Here is a 17,168-nt window from a genome sequence, read left to right on the forward strand (position 1 = left end):
AAAAGGTAGAAGAATGTAAACATTATGCCATGTATTTTTTCGTGTTTGCTGCTACCTCATATAAATCCTGTCTGCCTAATAAACTGTGAAACTAGAGTGAGATGACAGCAAACGCAGAAGAATATACATATCAAGTCATGTTTATATTCGTATTATTCTTATGCTGAATAGTGATACTAAGCACGCCAACTGACAAGATTTTTAAATCTAAGATGACTAATTTCTGTGCAGAATGTAATGTACTAGAGAGACGTCTGCAAATATTTTCAAATTGAGAAAAATTTTCGCTAAACTCTCATTCAAAACATCTTCTATCATACGCTGCCTATTATTTGGTTTTTGTTGGTCATTATCAAAGAAAGCAGCAGTGTAAGTAACAACAAATAGCAGTCTCTTGCCATTTTTTCGCTTGTGTGACAATTCCTCTGTCTTTTCTTTTTATTGTAAGCCTCGGTAGTGCGCACAAAAGCATTATCAGAATGCGACAAACAATGCATGACACAGTACAATAATTCAGTTTCAGCTTAGAGTGACTGAAGCACCTATAACAAAGAGAACAGCATTTATCAGATCAAAGCAAAATAAGCAATCTATTCAAACCAGACGAAACACGTGAAAAAGGAAGGGTACCCGTACAAATACGGACGGAGCGCCTGACACATAGCAATGACTACTTGGTAAAGCTTAACTGTTAAGCTTACGACTCGTAAGCTACTGTAGCTGTATCTTCATCCATTTGACCTAAATTGTGTCTCATATTACAATGGACCAACTTTGTTTCGATTTGGTGGCGCGGCTTAGATTCGGGAATTTTTTTTTCCCCTTGATTTCAAGTCTCATTTCTCAGGTGCAGCTTAGATTAGAGTGCGGCTTAGATTCGTGTAAATACGGTATGTTGTCAGTGGTCACCTTGCTCATGTTGAAACAATTTTCACCTTGTTCTACTTGCGTCTCTCGTAGTGTTACTCATGCCAGCCTAAGTCATCTTCACCTCCCTGATTTTACCTATTTCATCATGTTCCCTATCCCTGTATTTCAATATGTACACTCCAGCCAACAGTCTCCTGCTATGAGTTTGCATGTATTAATATATGCTGCATCATTACTTTCATTATTTGATTAAAATGTGATTTACAGGAATTGGCAAAGTTTGCAAATTAATATATGCTGCATCAGTTCTGTCATTATTTGATTAAAATGTGATTTACAGGAATTGGCAAAGTTTGCAATTTTCATAATAAGAAAGTTTGCTGAAGTTGCAAAGAATAACCCAAAAGTATACATGGAATTGCTGTTCTGGAAGACTTCTAAAGAGGCATATGAAGTTGAATACGGCTATGGCAGTTACCAAGACAAGTATGTACAAACTCGTTTCATTATGTTGACTAGTTTGTTGTTAATTGTGTTAGTTAACCTAGTTTTAAATGAAAAAATGATAAATGTATCTATTTTGCTAATGAAGTTGTAGGAAAGACCATGATTTCATTAAACTTCACTTAGAATCATTGAGAGGAGAGTGAGAACATGGTTGCACCCCATCCCTCATATTATACAGTAGAACAGTCTGTAAATAGAATAACTAGTGGAAGGAACCAAAATAAAAATGTGGAATAAGTTTTGTCGTCAACATTGTAATTCTCTCATATATGGCAAAGGGCTAGGGAGGGTACTTGACTGGAGTAGGTAGTGTCTCCAAGAGAGACATCAACAGATTAGAAAAAGGTAATGGAATACAGTTCATTTAAGTTATAACATGTAGACTAGACTGGCAGTGTCAAGAGAAGCGTTTCTCAAGGAGAGAAATTTCTTAACATCAAATATAGATTTAAGTTTCAGTAAGTTTTTTCTGGAGGTATTTGTCTAGAGTGCAGACTTGTATAAAAGTGAAACATGGATGATTAACGGTTCAGGCAATAAGAGAATATAAGCTTTTGAAAGATACCGCTACATGAGAATGCAGAATATTAGTTGAGTAGATTGAATAACTAATGAACAGGTGCAGAATCGAATGGAGAGGAAAAGAAATTTATGTACACCTTAAAAGAAGGGATTGAGTGTTAGAATGCATCTTGAGACATCAAGAAGCTATGAGTTTGGTAAGAGAGGAAAGTGTGTGTGGTAAAAGTTGTAGAGGAAGACAAAGGCTTGACTCTAATAAGCAGGTTTGGGTGGATGTAGGTTGCAGTACTTAAGCAGAGGCTTGCACAGGACGGACTAGCCAAGAGAACTGCACCAGGTCAGCCTTAGGACTGAAGACCACAACAGCAGCAGAAAATCAAGCTGTGTTTAAGCCTTAAAATCACAAGTTTGTGAGTTTGAACTTTGCTTGGGGCATTTAATTTGTTCATGATCACAATTATGAGGGTCATTCAAAACATAATGTAGCACTCCCCCCTCCCCCTTTTTTTTTTAAGCGGGTTGGTATTATTTGGGATTCAGTACACGGTATTATTCTCACTCTTTTGCCTACAAAACTTTGTTTTTCGGCGTAATGTCCATTCAGTGTGATGGCCTTACACCTTATTAGTGGGAGGGCCGGTATATGTGCATGGTACCACTTCACTATGATCTTATCCATACTGGATGAGAGGTCGTGGTTGTGAATGTCAATGTTAAAAAAATATTGGCTCAACCACTTGTTTATAGTGTAAAAAATTAAGATTGATGTGTTTCGGAAGTCAAGCTTCCATCATCAGAATAATAAAAAGTAAAAGAACCTGTTAAAACTTACTAAAATGGAACATGCACCAGGCACAATAAAATTGATAATAAAATTAAAACATCGTGGCTACTTCCCTTGTTGCAGCCATGTCTTCCAAGGTGCATCTCCACAGTCATGTTTGGCTACTTGGTGTGTGGTAGCAACGAAGACGCACGGTCGGTTTACAACGATAGAGGAGAAAGCCGTGTGGTTAGATGTTGAACACCATAGGCGACACCATTTTAGAGTTTTTTATATTTTGACGACTATGTGGAGATGCACCTTGGAAGACACGACTGCAACAAGGGAAGTAGCCACGACGTTTTAATTTTATTATCAATTTTATTGTGCCTGGTGCATGTTCCATTTTAGCAAATTTTAACGGGTTCTTTTACTTTTTATTATTCTGATGATGGAAGCTTGACTTCCGAAACGCGTCAATCTTAGTGTTTTACACTATAAACAAGTGGTTGAGCTGATATATTTTTTAACATTGACTACTTCACTAGTTGATGTCAGAGCCGACATTTTGCTGCATCAGTACCTTGCCCTTCATCAATGTACTTCTTCCCTTGGAGTGCATCCTTGATTGGCCCAAACAGATGCAAGTTGGAAGATGTGAGATCTGGGCAGTAGGGTGGTGAAGCTGTGTGAGCTCCTCTCAGCTTCACAGATTTGGGTGAGGCCTTCCATTGTTGTGGAGAAAGAGAAGTTTGTTTTCATTTTTGTGACGATAAACACGGACCAATGGTTTGGCTTTGAACGTCTTCGGAGGGGAGGTGGTGTGGTGCCACTCAATGGATTGTGGTTTTGTTTCCAGTTCAAAGTGGTCAACCCATATTTCATCACCTGCGACGATGTTGACAAAAAGTTCTCACGCTCAGTCTTGTAACACACAAACAGTTCCACACAAAGGGTTGTTTTGTTGCTTTCTGTGGTCTTCTGTTAGGTGCGAAAGAACCCAGCAAGCACACACATTCGAGTATAACGATTGGTGGATGAATGTGTCACCACTATCAACAGAGATGTCCAGTTGAGCAGTGAGGCATTTGATTGTGATCTGTTGACCACCTAGCATGAGAGTGTCTACACTTTCCAATATTGTAGGAGCCACAGCTTTGTGTAGCTGACTACCACACAGGAGATTGGAAAGGTAAGGGCAGCATTGTTGCAGTGATGACAGACACTTCACCCAACCACTCATCGTGCTGTTCTTCACTGCCACATCTCCACAGACATTCTGCGAGTGTCTGTGAATATGTACGATGCTCTGGTTTTCCACCAAAAGAAACTCAATGATAGTTCTCTGCTTGCAACGTACCTCCGTTACAGATACCATTTTAAAGACTACATACAGTGCTGTCAGGTATTGTAACTTCATGAAACTACAGGGGCTGAAGTAGGAGTATTCCATGATGTCCTACAACAAAATTAAGCATTTTTTCAACCAAAATTGAGTGAGAAAATGTAGCGGTATCTTTCAAAAGCTTATATTCTCTTATTGCCTGAACCGTTAATCATCCATGTTTCACTTTTATACAAGTCTGCACTCTAGACAAATACCTCCAGAAAAAACTTACTGAAACTTAAATCTATATTTGATGTTAAGAAATTTCTCTCCTTGAGAAACGCTTCTCTTGCCACTGCCAGTCTTGTCTACATGTTGTAACTTAAATGAACTGCATTCCAGTACCTTTTTCTAATCTGTTGATGTCTCTCTTGGAGACACTACCTACTCCAGTCAAGTACCCTTCCTAGCCCTTTGCCATATCTGACAGAATTACAATGTCGACAACAAAACTTATTCCACATTTTTATTTTGGTTCCTTCCACTAGTTATTCTATTTACAGACTGTTCTACCGTATAATATGAGGGATGGGGTGCAACCATGTTCTCACTCTCCTCTCAATGATTCTACGTGAAGTTTAATGAAATCATGGTCTTTCCTGCAACTTCATTAGCAAAATAGATACATTTATCATTTTTTCATTTAAAACTAGGTTAATTAACACCATTAACATTTTAGGTTGCTACAATTTTAATTTTAATGAGAGATTCTTTATGTTTTCACATAATAACTGTCTGGCAATGGTAGTTTTTGATGAGCTAAAGGCAACATGAATTTACATCATTCAAGGATAAGTGGCCTACTTAAATACCAAATTAAACCGCACTCTGGTATAACACGTGCTTAAAGAAGTTTACAGGAAAAGTTTCTGTAAAATTAGCCAAATTTTCCAGTGAAATAAAGAGGAAATAAATGATAAGGCATAATATTTCTGGTTGCCAGTGGTATGCTGCTCCTGTTTTACAAAGTTCCGTTTGCTTAGCATATCAAATTATTTTTGAATTTTGTGCTTATATATGTGTTATTTCTGATGAACCTCTTTGCTGCTTTCTTTCGTAAGGTCAGCTGCAGCTAAGAAGGCGTGGTCGGAAGAGGAGGAGAATGAGCTGCAAGTTTTGTACGAGGAGTACATGAAAACACCGGACACCAATGGCCTTGGTAAATGATTATACTAGTTTAGGCAAGCACTCTTCTGTATCTGACTGGCAGTCACAGCATGGATGACTTGCATAACTTTTGTGCTGTCACTCATTTTGTGGTTCATACACACTCCCTGATTCACAGACACATACATACGCTCACCTGTTCAGCACAGTTTATGAATTGATAATGTTATGAGTTCTCACTTTCATTTATTAACTTTTAATGCTACCATCTCCAGTCTATGAAGCAGAAGCAGCTTTGCAATTTCTATTCTATCCTTAGGTGGTCTGCTTCATCATATCAATATTTTCTTAAATAATTTTTGCTATAAATTTTAATATCTTTTATCATAATGTAACTACTTCTGTATCAGTTCATAAATATTCCTGTCGGTAACACAGATGAAAATATATCCCACAATATTTTCCTCCTCGTTATTTCGTAATAAATTCTTTAAATAGTGTCCAAATTTGATTTATGAGCTCTGCAGATTCATATTTATTCAAAAGTGATTGTGCAGAGCTCTGCTTCAATACTCAGTTAAGGGAATTCATTTGCTCCTCATTTTTTAACTTATGGCAATTTTGCTTATTCACTTAGAGATCAACTTTCTTTTGCCTCTTGATTGCTATTTGCCTTTAAACTGTAATAATTGTAAATAATTTTGATTCATTTCTGTCTTAAAGTGAATTCCAATAAACAATGCATTTTGAAAAACACATAAGCATTATTTTCTCTTTTCAGAAAATAAAGGCATGCTCCAGTTTAAATTGTCATATATTGAATACAGTTATGCCACTCATTTTTACATATTCTTTTAACTGTGACTTCTGTTAACAAGTCTTTATCAGTGGTGGACAACGTCTGATTGCAAATGTGATCAGTATTGCATTGATGGCATTGTACAGTGAAGTCAGTTCAAACATTTTATTATTAATAATAATCTGTGCAGATCGTCACAGTATCTTCTCGCTGGTTTTGGTGCATAACTCCACCAGTGGCTGATTTAGCGTAAATTGCCACGTGCCTGCAGATCTCATCTGTGCACTAAAAGTGAAATGGAGAAAATACAATGACATCAGAAACAAGAAATATAATACAGTATTAATAAATATTATGTATCTAAATTATAACAGTGTACTTATGTCGATTATTATTTCATGAACTGCCATACTTGTTGTTGTGGTGTCACCGCCAGACACCACACTTGCTAGGTGATAGCCTTTAAATCGGCCGTGGTCCGTTAGTATACGCCGGACCCGCGTGTCGCCACTATCAGTGATTGCAGACCGAGCACCGCCACAGGGCAGGTCTAGAGAGACTTCCTAGCACTCGCCCCAGTTGTACAACCGACTTTGCTAGCGATGGTTCACTGACAAAATACGCTCTCATTTGCCGAGACGATAGTTAGCATAGCCTTCAGCTACGTCATTTGCTACGACCTAGCAAGGCGCCATTACCAGTTTATATTGATGCTGTAAAACATGTACCGTCAAGAGCGATGTTCACCAATTATGGATTAAAGTTAAGTATTCCAGCAGCTATGTACGTTTTTTGCTAGTCTAATTTCCTTGACCTGTTCCAGACCTCACGCCAGCCTGCGTGAGCTAAAACGCGTGCCTTTCGGCTTTCTCTCATACCGGGTTGGCTTTCTTGCCAAGCCACAACAGTTGTCATTCAGGTGGTGGAGATCAGTGTCTCGCACAACTTTTTTATAACTGTGCACTGTTTACAATACCTTTCTTTATACTGACTAATGCAATAGCATAAAATCATTAGCATGTTCCAGTACCTTATTTTCTCTCTTATTTTGTTCCAGATGTTTTGGATTTCATTATGAAGAACATGATAAGCCAAGATCGTTCGCGTCGTGGAGTTACAAAGAAGATGAGAGAGATGGGATTCATTCTCCCCAAAGCTGTAAGCATCCAGTTTCAACTATTACCCTTGAAAATTGTATTTTGCAAAGGACTGAGAAGTGTGTTGCTATCGGTAGCTCCTTTTGTGATTCGTAAAAGTCCCCCACTGCAGAATCAGATTACTACCCACAGCTAATGGCAGTACTTGCGAACTTCATTCCATCAAGGTTCACAACAGCCAGTGATGCTGCATTTGCATTTCATTGCACTATTCAATCTAGTCAGTACAAATCCTTTTGTCATGTGCTACTTCAGCACGAGACATATTGATTCTGTTCCACCTTCTCAGTTACATGTCATGTTCCACAGATTCTGAGAGACAAGCAAAGGTTTATGGACAGACTAGAACTCTCTAAAATTACAGAAATGGAAAGATTAAAAAGGCAAGGATGCAATCTTTCCATCCTTGCTACATTGTATAACTGATGATGGAAATAAAATTTAAGTCTTATGAATGGGATTAAAGTTCAGGGTGGAAGAATATCAGTGGTGAGATTCCCTCATGACATTGGTATCCTTGGAAAGTGAGGACTTGTTGATGAGAATGAACTGTTGAATGAGCACACATCATGGATAGAGAGTAAACTGAAGAAAGGCAAAAGTAATGTGATTCGCAAAAATAAGATAAGCAGTAGTAAACTTAACGTCAGTACTGATGTCCACATAGCAGACATTGTGAAGGTTTTCTGCTATTGTGGAAGCAAAATAATGTGTGATGGATGAAGAGAAGAGGATAGAAGGAGCAGCGTAGTACTGGCGAGTAGGACATTCCCCACTTTTTGGGTCTGCTAGTATGGGGAAGAAATTTCTGAGGATATTCGTCTGCAACACAGCATTGTATGACAGTGAATCACGGGTTATGGGAAAGCCAGAAAAGAAGAAAGTTGAAGGATTTGAGATGTGACGATGTAGAAGGATGTTGAAAATTATGTTGATTGATAAGTTATGAGGAGATTTTCCACAATTTTATTAAGAAAGGAACATATGGTAAACATTCTCAAGAAGAAGTGACAGGATAATAAGACATGTGTTATGAAATCCAGTAGTAATATCGGTGTTCCTAGAGGGAGCTGTAGAGAGTAAAAACTGCACAGGAAGACAGAGAATGGAATATTTCCAAATTAGATAAGGACATTGAATGCAAGTGCAACTCTGAGATGAAGAGTTTGGCACAAGAGGGGAAGTAGTGGTGGGCTGTGTCAGACCAAACAGAAGACTGATGACCCCAAGAAAGAGAGAATGAGATGTGACGACGCTCGCCTGCTTTATTTCTTCATTTGTTGTCCTCCTTTTCGATGTACTGGCTGGAAAAATAGGGGTTGGATGTACAACTACTGTCTACTGTAAATGATGTAGCCAACAGATGCACAGTTCCATTTCACAGTCTTTTACTTACACTGGTCACAACCCCCCAATATTACACAGTTATATGGCCAGTGCACTGTTATTTTTTCCATAAACCTCATTAATAGTTTGCAGGCGAACATCCACATACTGCTACAATAGTTTACTGCTGAACATTTAAAAGCAAATAAAAACATAACCACATAGTCCACAGTTCTTTCAGAATAATCAGGTTCATATGGAGCAGATACTGTCATTGGTTTAACACACGGTCTGTCGGTGTAACACTTATTTCACTGTTAAGTCGATGCTTTGTTGTCATTGTAACCAACACAGGTTCCTCACCTGAAACTCAGCCGTGGACTGACTGACAAAGAATTGGGCCCTTATATACCCTCACAATGATAAGTGCTGAAACTACGCATTGTTCAAAGTTTAATTTACAGAAATTGCAATTAAAACTTAACTCATTCTATTAACTGAATCCATAGAAAAATTTGTTCCTTTTAACAGTTTCTTCTAGTACAAGGGTTAGGCCGAATTATTTGTTTAAATGATGAAATTAACATATATAGTTATGTAAACAATACTTTTGACAAAACTGTTAATTACTTTGGAATTAATTAAGGACTGGCTTTGCTAATATGTTTTCGAATAGAGCCAAATCAATAGAATTTAAGTTACGAAACAATTACAGATTTCTTCCTATAATGAAAGATACTAACCAGGAATAGTCCAAATAAACTAGAAAATCAATTACATACATAAAACTAAGCACATAATTAGATCTGGTGTTACATTCTTTAAAACTGAGGTCCAACGATTCTCTTTTTATGAAAATGCAGATTGTGCTCATGTTTGTTAATGATACTTAGTTAAAAGTGAAAAAATTAATTCTAAGGAGACAGATGGCAAAACAAGATGGGAAGTAAAATTATCCTAGCTTGCTTCGTTAGAGAGAGAGAAGTAACAATAACTGATTGCCTCCATTTATAATAATAAAGCGTTTTAACTTGGAGTTGCTACCTTTAAAAATTGTACAGCTATCACTGATATACTGTTCAGCTGCAGTGTCTGTGGAGACTTTTGGGGTAGCATGACTGAATAAAATCTTCGTGGTGTGTAAGATGCATCAGTTCAGCTACAATTCACAAGCTTTCAACAGCTGTCATCACCACTATTTTTAAAGAGTTAAAACTACTGACTACTGGGAATGGCAAGCTGTCATCCTTGTACTGTATGTGCAAAGCAATGTGGCATAATTGAGGACCATCACTGAGGCAAAATTTGTCTACAGTGCATTGTGCGTGTGCACACATCAGACTGTAATTTTGAGCCTGTTATTCACGCCAAAGTGGGATACAGTGTGTTGTTGTGCTCTCTGCTGGTCCCCCAAGTACTTAATATTTAAGATTTTGGTAGTCAAATTTTGTTTAAAGGAACTTTTAAATTTGCCCAGATTTTGGTGGGACACTGTATATTTTTATCTACACTGAAGTGGCTATGAAGCCTTCTATGTTGGTTGACATTTGATTTGTATCGTAACCAAAATCTTCTAAATTGTATTTGTAATTTTTGTAGTCAGTGCTCACTCACTAGAAACAGACTGAAATCCACTTCTCAACCTCTGCTTCATAGTATACAGATGCTAAACAACTATTTCTTGCAGTTTACGATCACTCTTTTGGACAATTTTGTGCTCAAGTTACTGAGGAAAGTATTATAGCTTTTTAATGTTTTAATACCATATAGTACATAGAAAAAAGTTTATGAGTAGCTTTTCACAAAATAGGAACTTCACTGATGGATATAGGTCAAAGCATTGTTGACTGGTTACCAACACATTGATACGACTGCAATAATGTCTTGGTTGCAATTTATTCAGAGACACCGTAGACAAATGCAAACTTCAGACTGGTCTAATTTTCATTACCTGGAGTTATTTCATTTCAGTTTATGACCATTTCAGATTTGCTTAATGTACCTCTCTTTGCACTCTACACAACGTATTTTTTAATTGCAAGCACACTGACTTGTCTGTTTCAGGGCAGTCGCAAGGTCGGTGGCAGTTCACGACCTCCGAAAGAGTGGTCTGAAGCTGAAGAAGCGCAGCTGAGACAGTTGTTTGAAGAATTCAAAGATGCTATGGGTTAGTGAGAACTCTGTAATACAGTTTCCAATCTGAAAACTAAGACGTACTTGTCATGCAGAATGTGTACATGCTATATGCAAAAATTGAAGCATTGGAGTGAACGTGGAAGACTTAGTTTCCTGAATTCAGGTTTCCTTTTTGAGGTGTTAAAGTGTAAATCGGGTAGAAGGAAAGATGCTGAGAAGTAACACCTGATAGCAGCACCTTCAAATTGCTGGCAGTGAGGGAGCTGTTTAATAACTAAGCAGTGAAGCTTTGGCTTTAAAACAGTTAACATCATAAAAACATGCCACAACATAAGATAAAATAAAAGTATAAATGAAAAAACAGTATCGATCCAATTATTTATTTACTCTGATGAACAATTTGGGTCTAAGTGACCATCTTTAGACCAGAAGCCCCTTGATGACTTGTGGAGCCAGTCACTGCAGTTGGTGACATGCCTGTTGATAATCACAACAGCTCCATAAACCAGCCAATATGACGGCAGAGCTTATAGCCTGAAGATGATCATTTAGACTGATATTAATTACTGGAAAAAATAAATAATTATTACAGTTCTGGACTGATTTTTCCAGTTATACTGTTAAATACAATAACTATTATTCTGTTATGCCATAAAAAAAAGAAAATAAATTTATTTGTTACTTCTGTGATTTATGCCAGGTAATTGGTATGAAGCATCTGAAGAGAAACAGCTATTATGTGAAGAGATAAAAATTCCATCCATTTGTTTTCATATAGATTTGGATTGAACCAGTACTTGGGGCAGAATAACTGGCGTACCACTTCTTTCATCTCTCTAAAAATCATGTAAACTAAATTCTTTGTTTCTCTGTAGTAGATTAAAACTGGTGACACTATACACAGATCCAGATTCTCGCCCTCTGTGTGCTATAATCTTATTGACCCATTTAATAGCATATCATAGTCTGACAGTTCAAAGAAAAGCAGCATGTTTTGTGTTATCGCAAAGTAGGGGAGAGAGTGTTACTGACACGATACAGGATTTGGGATGGACATTATTAAAACAAAAACAATTTTCATTGCAGCGGAATCTTCTCATGAAATTTCGACGACCCACTTCCTCCTCCAAATGTGAAAATATTTTGTTGACGCCAACCTATACAGGGAGAAATGATCACCTTAATAAAATAAGGGAAATCAGGCGTTTGTTTTTTCCGCGTGCTTTTCGAGATTGGAATAATAGAGAAATATTGTGAAGCTGGTTCAATGAACCTTCTGCCAGGCACTTAAGTGTGAATTGCAGAGTACCAGTTTAGATGTACATGTAAATGTAGACTCACCAAAGTTTCAGTATCTCTCCAAGTAAATTTGCATCATTTATAGCTTCTTTTGCCTCTGCCAGTGCCCTGCGTGTGTCACAAATGACACATTGCACATTTTTTTCAGATTTCACATTAATCTGTGGGTGGGTCCCCTGTAGAACTGCCTTGTTTGATAATACCAAGGATATTTACCTAATACAACAAAATGCTCAGACCAACCTTCGGATTGAGGATAGCTTTCCCAAAGACCACTTTAATGTACTAAGAAATGACAAATTCCATTTACAGTATCTTTGTGTACACTTAATTTTAATTTTTGGCTTGTTTGTAGGATAATGTGTGTGTCTTTCACTATTAGAGTTTTAGTAAATTGTGGATAAAACATGAGCTATGATATGGGGAAAGACATCTGCTCACTGCATAGAAGAAATATTGAGCACTTAGTTGTCATATAAATAATCTGTTGATGACTGTTGTTCATGTTTGATACTTGACTTCTTTCTGCTCCAGCACACGCTATCTGCATGTCTTTCCCAACACCGTTGTTTATATTTCACAATTACCTTTCACACCCTATTTTTCCTGTTCCAACTCTCCAGGCATGATGTATTGTTGAAGGATTCTGATGCACTAAACTTGGACATTGATATAGGAATTGTCATCCCTTTTTTAAATGAATATGGTTAAAATATGTTAGTTTTTTTTTTTCAGTACATTTGTTGGTATCATCTTTATGACAGACTGGAAATTGGTATAGGAATTATCATTCATTCTTTAAATGAATATGGTTAAAATATGTTAGTATTTTTCAGTGCATTTGTTTCTATCATCTCTATGAGAGGTTGGAGTATGTTCAAGTGAAATTTGAAGAGAAGTGTCTTTTTTGCAAAAGATAGGAACAATAGGTATTACTTATACAGAGTCAGTGATGAAGCTATTTTGATGAGCTGTTGACATATGTTCATTAAATGACATTAATATTAGGATTTCCTGGAACGGATTTCACTTATCTCCCCATTTTCTAATAAAGCCCATCGAGATATTTCATTATCTAACATGTTTTCAGTGTAAACGTATACATTTTCAGACAGAGAAAAAATTTAGGCTACAAGATAGCAATACTGCATTTTTAAAAGATTTTGGTTCCTAAATTGAAATACTTATGCAAAAGCATTTTTCAGTAGTGATATTTCCAGAATTACAAAATTTTGAAAGGAGGTTCTTCGTGTAGTAGGCATGACAATCTGCAAACAAAAACTTATTAGCTCGGCCAAATTTAAAATGCACATTGTTTTTCTGAATCTTAAGCTTTTGAACTTGTACTTAAATAAAATGTTTCCACAAAAAAAATACTTACACAGCCGTCATCAACCATGTGCAAATTATACTTTGAACCATAAGACTTTGAAAAATGCAGCTTGAAAAACAATTTTGAAGTTCCTTATACTTGTTTATGTAGCAAATGAAAAAAAATGTGTGTTAGGAGCAGTATGAAAGTAGGTGAAAGTATTCCGTTCTGTTGTTTCAGGTAGAATACCTCGAGTATTTTCAGCAACCTAATGCTGCACTTTGCTATATTACTTCAGAAGATGAGTCTTTATTCTTCATTTAATGACTATGCACATCCCACCTTCTATCATTCGTTTAAATATCCAAACAAATAGAATGGCATGAACAGTGTTGTTAGAATCTGTGTTTTGCATGTTGCAAGTGTACTGTCTAATTTTGTTTTAAAGTCTGAATGCCATTTTTCCCCACAGATCCTTTGGACTGCATATTGGCTCGATTGGATGTGAAGAGACCTAAGAACCGAGTAAAGGATAAAATAGTCGAGCTGGGTCTCGTCACAGACAGAAAGGAGCTTCGCAAGAAACGGTCACGCAAGTCTGACGGTGCTCCTGGAAAAAGTATGTAGAACTGAAAACAAATACCTGTCCACAATGTTAGCTGTCAGTTAGAATTTGTGTATGTTTAAGTGTGTCAGGTTTCAGAAAATGGAACACCATTCCTTGCAAATATTTTTGTCCCAGTTTGCATGGAGTCAGTAAGTACAGTTTAAACTTCCTGGTAGACTAAAATTGTGTGTTGGAGCATGCCTCAAACTTGGGAGCTTTGCCTTTCGTAGGCAAGTGCTGCACCAACTGAACTATCCATGCACAGCTCACGACCTGCCCTCACAGCTTTACTTCCACCAGTACCTCGTCTCCCACCTGCCAAATTTCTCAGGAGTTCTCCTGGATACATTTCAGGGCTAGTACTCTTGGACACTGCAGAGACATGGCTAAGCCACAGCCTAGGGGATTTTTTACAATGAATTTTCACTGTGCAGTGGCGTGTGCACTGATCTGAAACTTCCTGGCAGATTAAAACTATGTGCTGCAGTGGAACCTGTCCTGCAAGGTATGCAGACAAACTTCTGTGAAGGTCAGGAGGTTGGAGATGACGTACTGCCAGAAGTAGAGTTGTGAGGACGGGTTGAGAACCTTTGGTAGGTCAGTTGGTAGAGCAAGAGCACTTGCCCACAAAAGGCAAAGGTCCTAAGTTCGAGTCTCAGTCCGTCACACAGTTTTAATCTTTTGGGGAGTTTCAAACCAGTGGACACTCTGATGCAGAATGAAAATTCATTCTGGGAGAAAGTATAATTGATTGTGAAAATTAATTGTAACAGAGAATTTGAAGAAATAGGTATAAAGGGAGGTAAAAGAGATTACTAAAGGGAGTTTTACTGATTACATGGTACAGTTATTTTATTCTGATGACACTTAAATGATTTAATCTTTGACTATGTTGAAGTATCACATTATTTTTTGTATTAATGTGTGTTAATGAACATATTGTAAAATATTTGGAATGCCTGATGGCCCTAATCTTGCCATGATTAACAAAATGAAAAATAAGTAATAATAAAGATGTGCAGTTGCTGACTTTTGTTGTGACGTAGTACTATTAAAAAAATTATTTTATTTTTAATGACACTGTCCCATGAGCACTTCACAGTGCCATAAGATTTTTGTCAGATTTGAAATACTAATTTGATTGTGTTGTAACAATGAAAGAACATTATCAACCAGTCTATTAATCTTCATGGAAAGTATGCAGTTATTTATGATTAGAAATTTGTCATATGACATGTGTAATGCAGCCTGTACATTTTCTCAATTGTCCCAGGTCGTCACAAATCGAGGAACGCGAGCGACAGCGAAGGTGAGAGCGGCAGTGACCGCACCGGCGACTCCTCCGGCTCCGAGTCTGACGGCAGCAGGAGTAGGAGCGCGTCTCCACCCCCATGTGCCAAGCAGCGTCCCACGGTGCCGGCGAAGAAGCGGCAGGTGGGCCAGGCGACGGGGGCGGCGAGGAAGCCGCGCGGCACTGCAGGGAAGAGTACCAAGAAACCGGTTGCCATCTCCACAGCAGAGCTTGCCAGCATACTGCGGGATCTCATGGATAAAGGTCAGATGGCATCCGCCTTGCCAGCATTGCCCACTCCCCTCTTTACTTGTTTTTTAATACAGTAGATATCCTCATAATACTGTGATAGATACATTTTCATGCATTAAGTAACTGTGGGTCTTATTATCGATTGTCGATTCTCTGATTAAAGTTTGCATTAGTAAGCTACTCTAATTCACGTAACTATGGAAAATTAACAGATGAGTGGACGGTATCAAAATACATGTTAATTGTTACAATAATGTAAAAGCAGCTTGTTGCCTCTGTTCATAATGCCGTTTATTAAGAAGAAATAGCGCCATTACCATTGTCACAGTAGTGCCTAATTAAGTACTTGTTTACTTTAGTTTCCTACCAGTAACTTTTTTAAAGACTTGTGCACCATAATGTAAAACTTGTTTCTCATATAATGAGTACTTTGAAACAGATAATTGATAGTTAGTTGGCATAGGACCAAGATTTATTAATAAGGGTCACTCAAATAGAGACATAGTTGTGGAAAGAAGAGAGGTCAGTGCAGTTGTTGAGTATGTAACAGTGTGGGAAGGGTCTAGAAGTAGGAAAACATCTATTACTGCTTTGACAAGTGAACCATTAGCTATCCTTTAGGTGCTGCGAATTTTCCTATCGCGTGTGCTCACTGCCTCAACTCCAACTAGACTCTGGACTGCTGTTGGTCTCTTGCTACTGTTTATGACCAAGTCCAACTCTCGATGCACATTAATGCATTTTCATTCTGCATGGCTGTTCTGATATTCTGTGAAATGCTCGTTCTTTCAGCATCTTCCAGCTCAGGTGGACATGAGTGCTCCACCTCGAGCCTTGTTTAAATTGAAACTTCCATCCCAGTTTATCAGATTCTCCGACACCTTTACTTTGTCTGATTTCTAGATTATGCTTTCCCAGAAACTTGGGATTTTTATAATGATACTGACCTCATCCTATTTCATTTCATGATTATATTATATTGAACTGATGCAAGGACCTCAGCAACACATCCAATTAAAACAACCAAGCAAGTCAACTGTCTCTGAGCAATGCCTTGAATATAATCATAAAACAATATACAGCAATACCAGTGACATGGTACAAACACCAAGTCTCTTATACAGTGTAATTAAAGAGTATAGCTGAATAACGATATTGGAAAAGCACATAAAAGGGGAGGCAAAACTTACAAGGCTTTTGAGGTCAATTGTGTGCTAGAAAAGGCCATCGGGGAATAGAGGAAAAGAACAGAAGAAAAAGGAATTATAAGAATCACTACTGGGAGAAAAGGGGATAATCTCAGTTTGGATTGTCTGGCTTTTGCAAGTGGTCTTGCCATCTGTGCTGAATGGGTAATATAAGCAACAGTGCAGATAAACCTCCTTCAAGAGAAAGCTTCAAAAGCAGCCTTACATACAATGTGTGTTCAAAAAGTAAGGTGACTTAATATTTTTATGAAAAAATTTTTATTTATTCATCAATATTTATGTTGTCCACTTCAAAGTAATCCCCCTCAGATACAAAACACTTGTGCCAATGCTTCTTCCAACCCTCTAAACACTTCTCATAAGCATTTCTTGGAACAGCCTTCAGCACTTCCAGCGATGCAGTTTTTATTTGCTCAATCACTGACAACCTTCTTCCTTTCATAGGTCTCTTCAGCTTCGGGAACAGGAAAAAGTCGCAGGGGGCCAAATCCGGTGAATATGGTGGCTGAGACATGACTGTCATGTTATTTTTGGCCAAAAAATCTCTCACAAGCAACAACAAATGATCAGGTGCATTGTCGTGATGCAAAAGCAATGAACTGTTTTTTCACAATTCCAGACGCTT

At 37.7% G+C, this 17,168-nt stretch overlaps 1 protein-coding gene across 1 annotated transcript in view; it reads left to right on the forward strand.

Annotated features, from left to right (window-relative positions):
- Positions 1–17,168, forward strand: part of LOC126109472 (protein timeless homolog) — a 505,261-nt gene that overhangs the window by 465,325 nt on the left and 22,768 nt on the right. Inside the window, exons 19-24 of the mRNA XM_049914500.1 lie at positions 1,211–1,356; positions 5,111–5,208; positions 7,013–7,113; positions 10,503–10,605; positions 13,658–13,804; positions 15,066–15,347. Coding sequence (XP_049770457.1) covers positions 1,211–1,356; positions 5,111–5,208; positions 7,013–7,113; positions 10,503–10,605; positions 13,658–13,804; positions 15,066–15,347 — 877 coding nt within the window. The remainder of the gene's footprint in view (positions 1–1,210; positions 1,357–5,110; positions 5,209–7,012; positions 7,114–10,502; positions 10,606–13,657; positions 13,805–15,065; positions 15,348–17,168) is intronic.

Source organism: Schistocerca cancellata, chromosome 12, assembly GCF_023864275.1.
Source record: "Schistocerca cancellata isolate TAMUIC-IGC-003103 chromosome 12, iqSchCanc2.1, whole genome shotgun sequence".
Taxonomy (NCBI): Eukaryota; Metazoa; Arthropoda; class Insecta; order Orthoptera; family Acrididae; genus Schistocerca; species Schistocerca cancellata.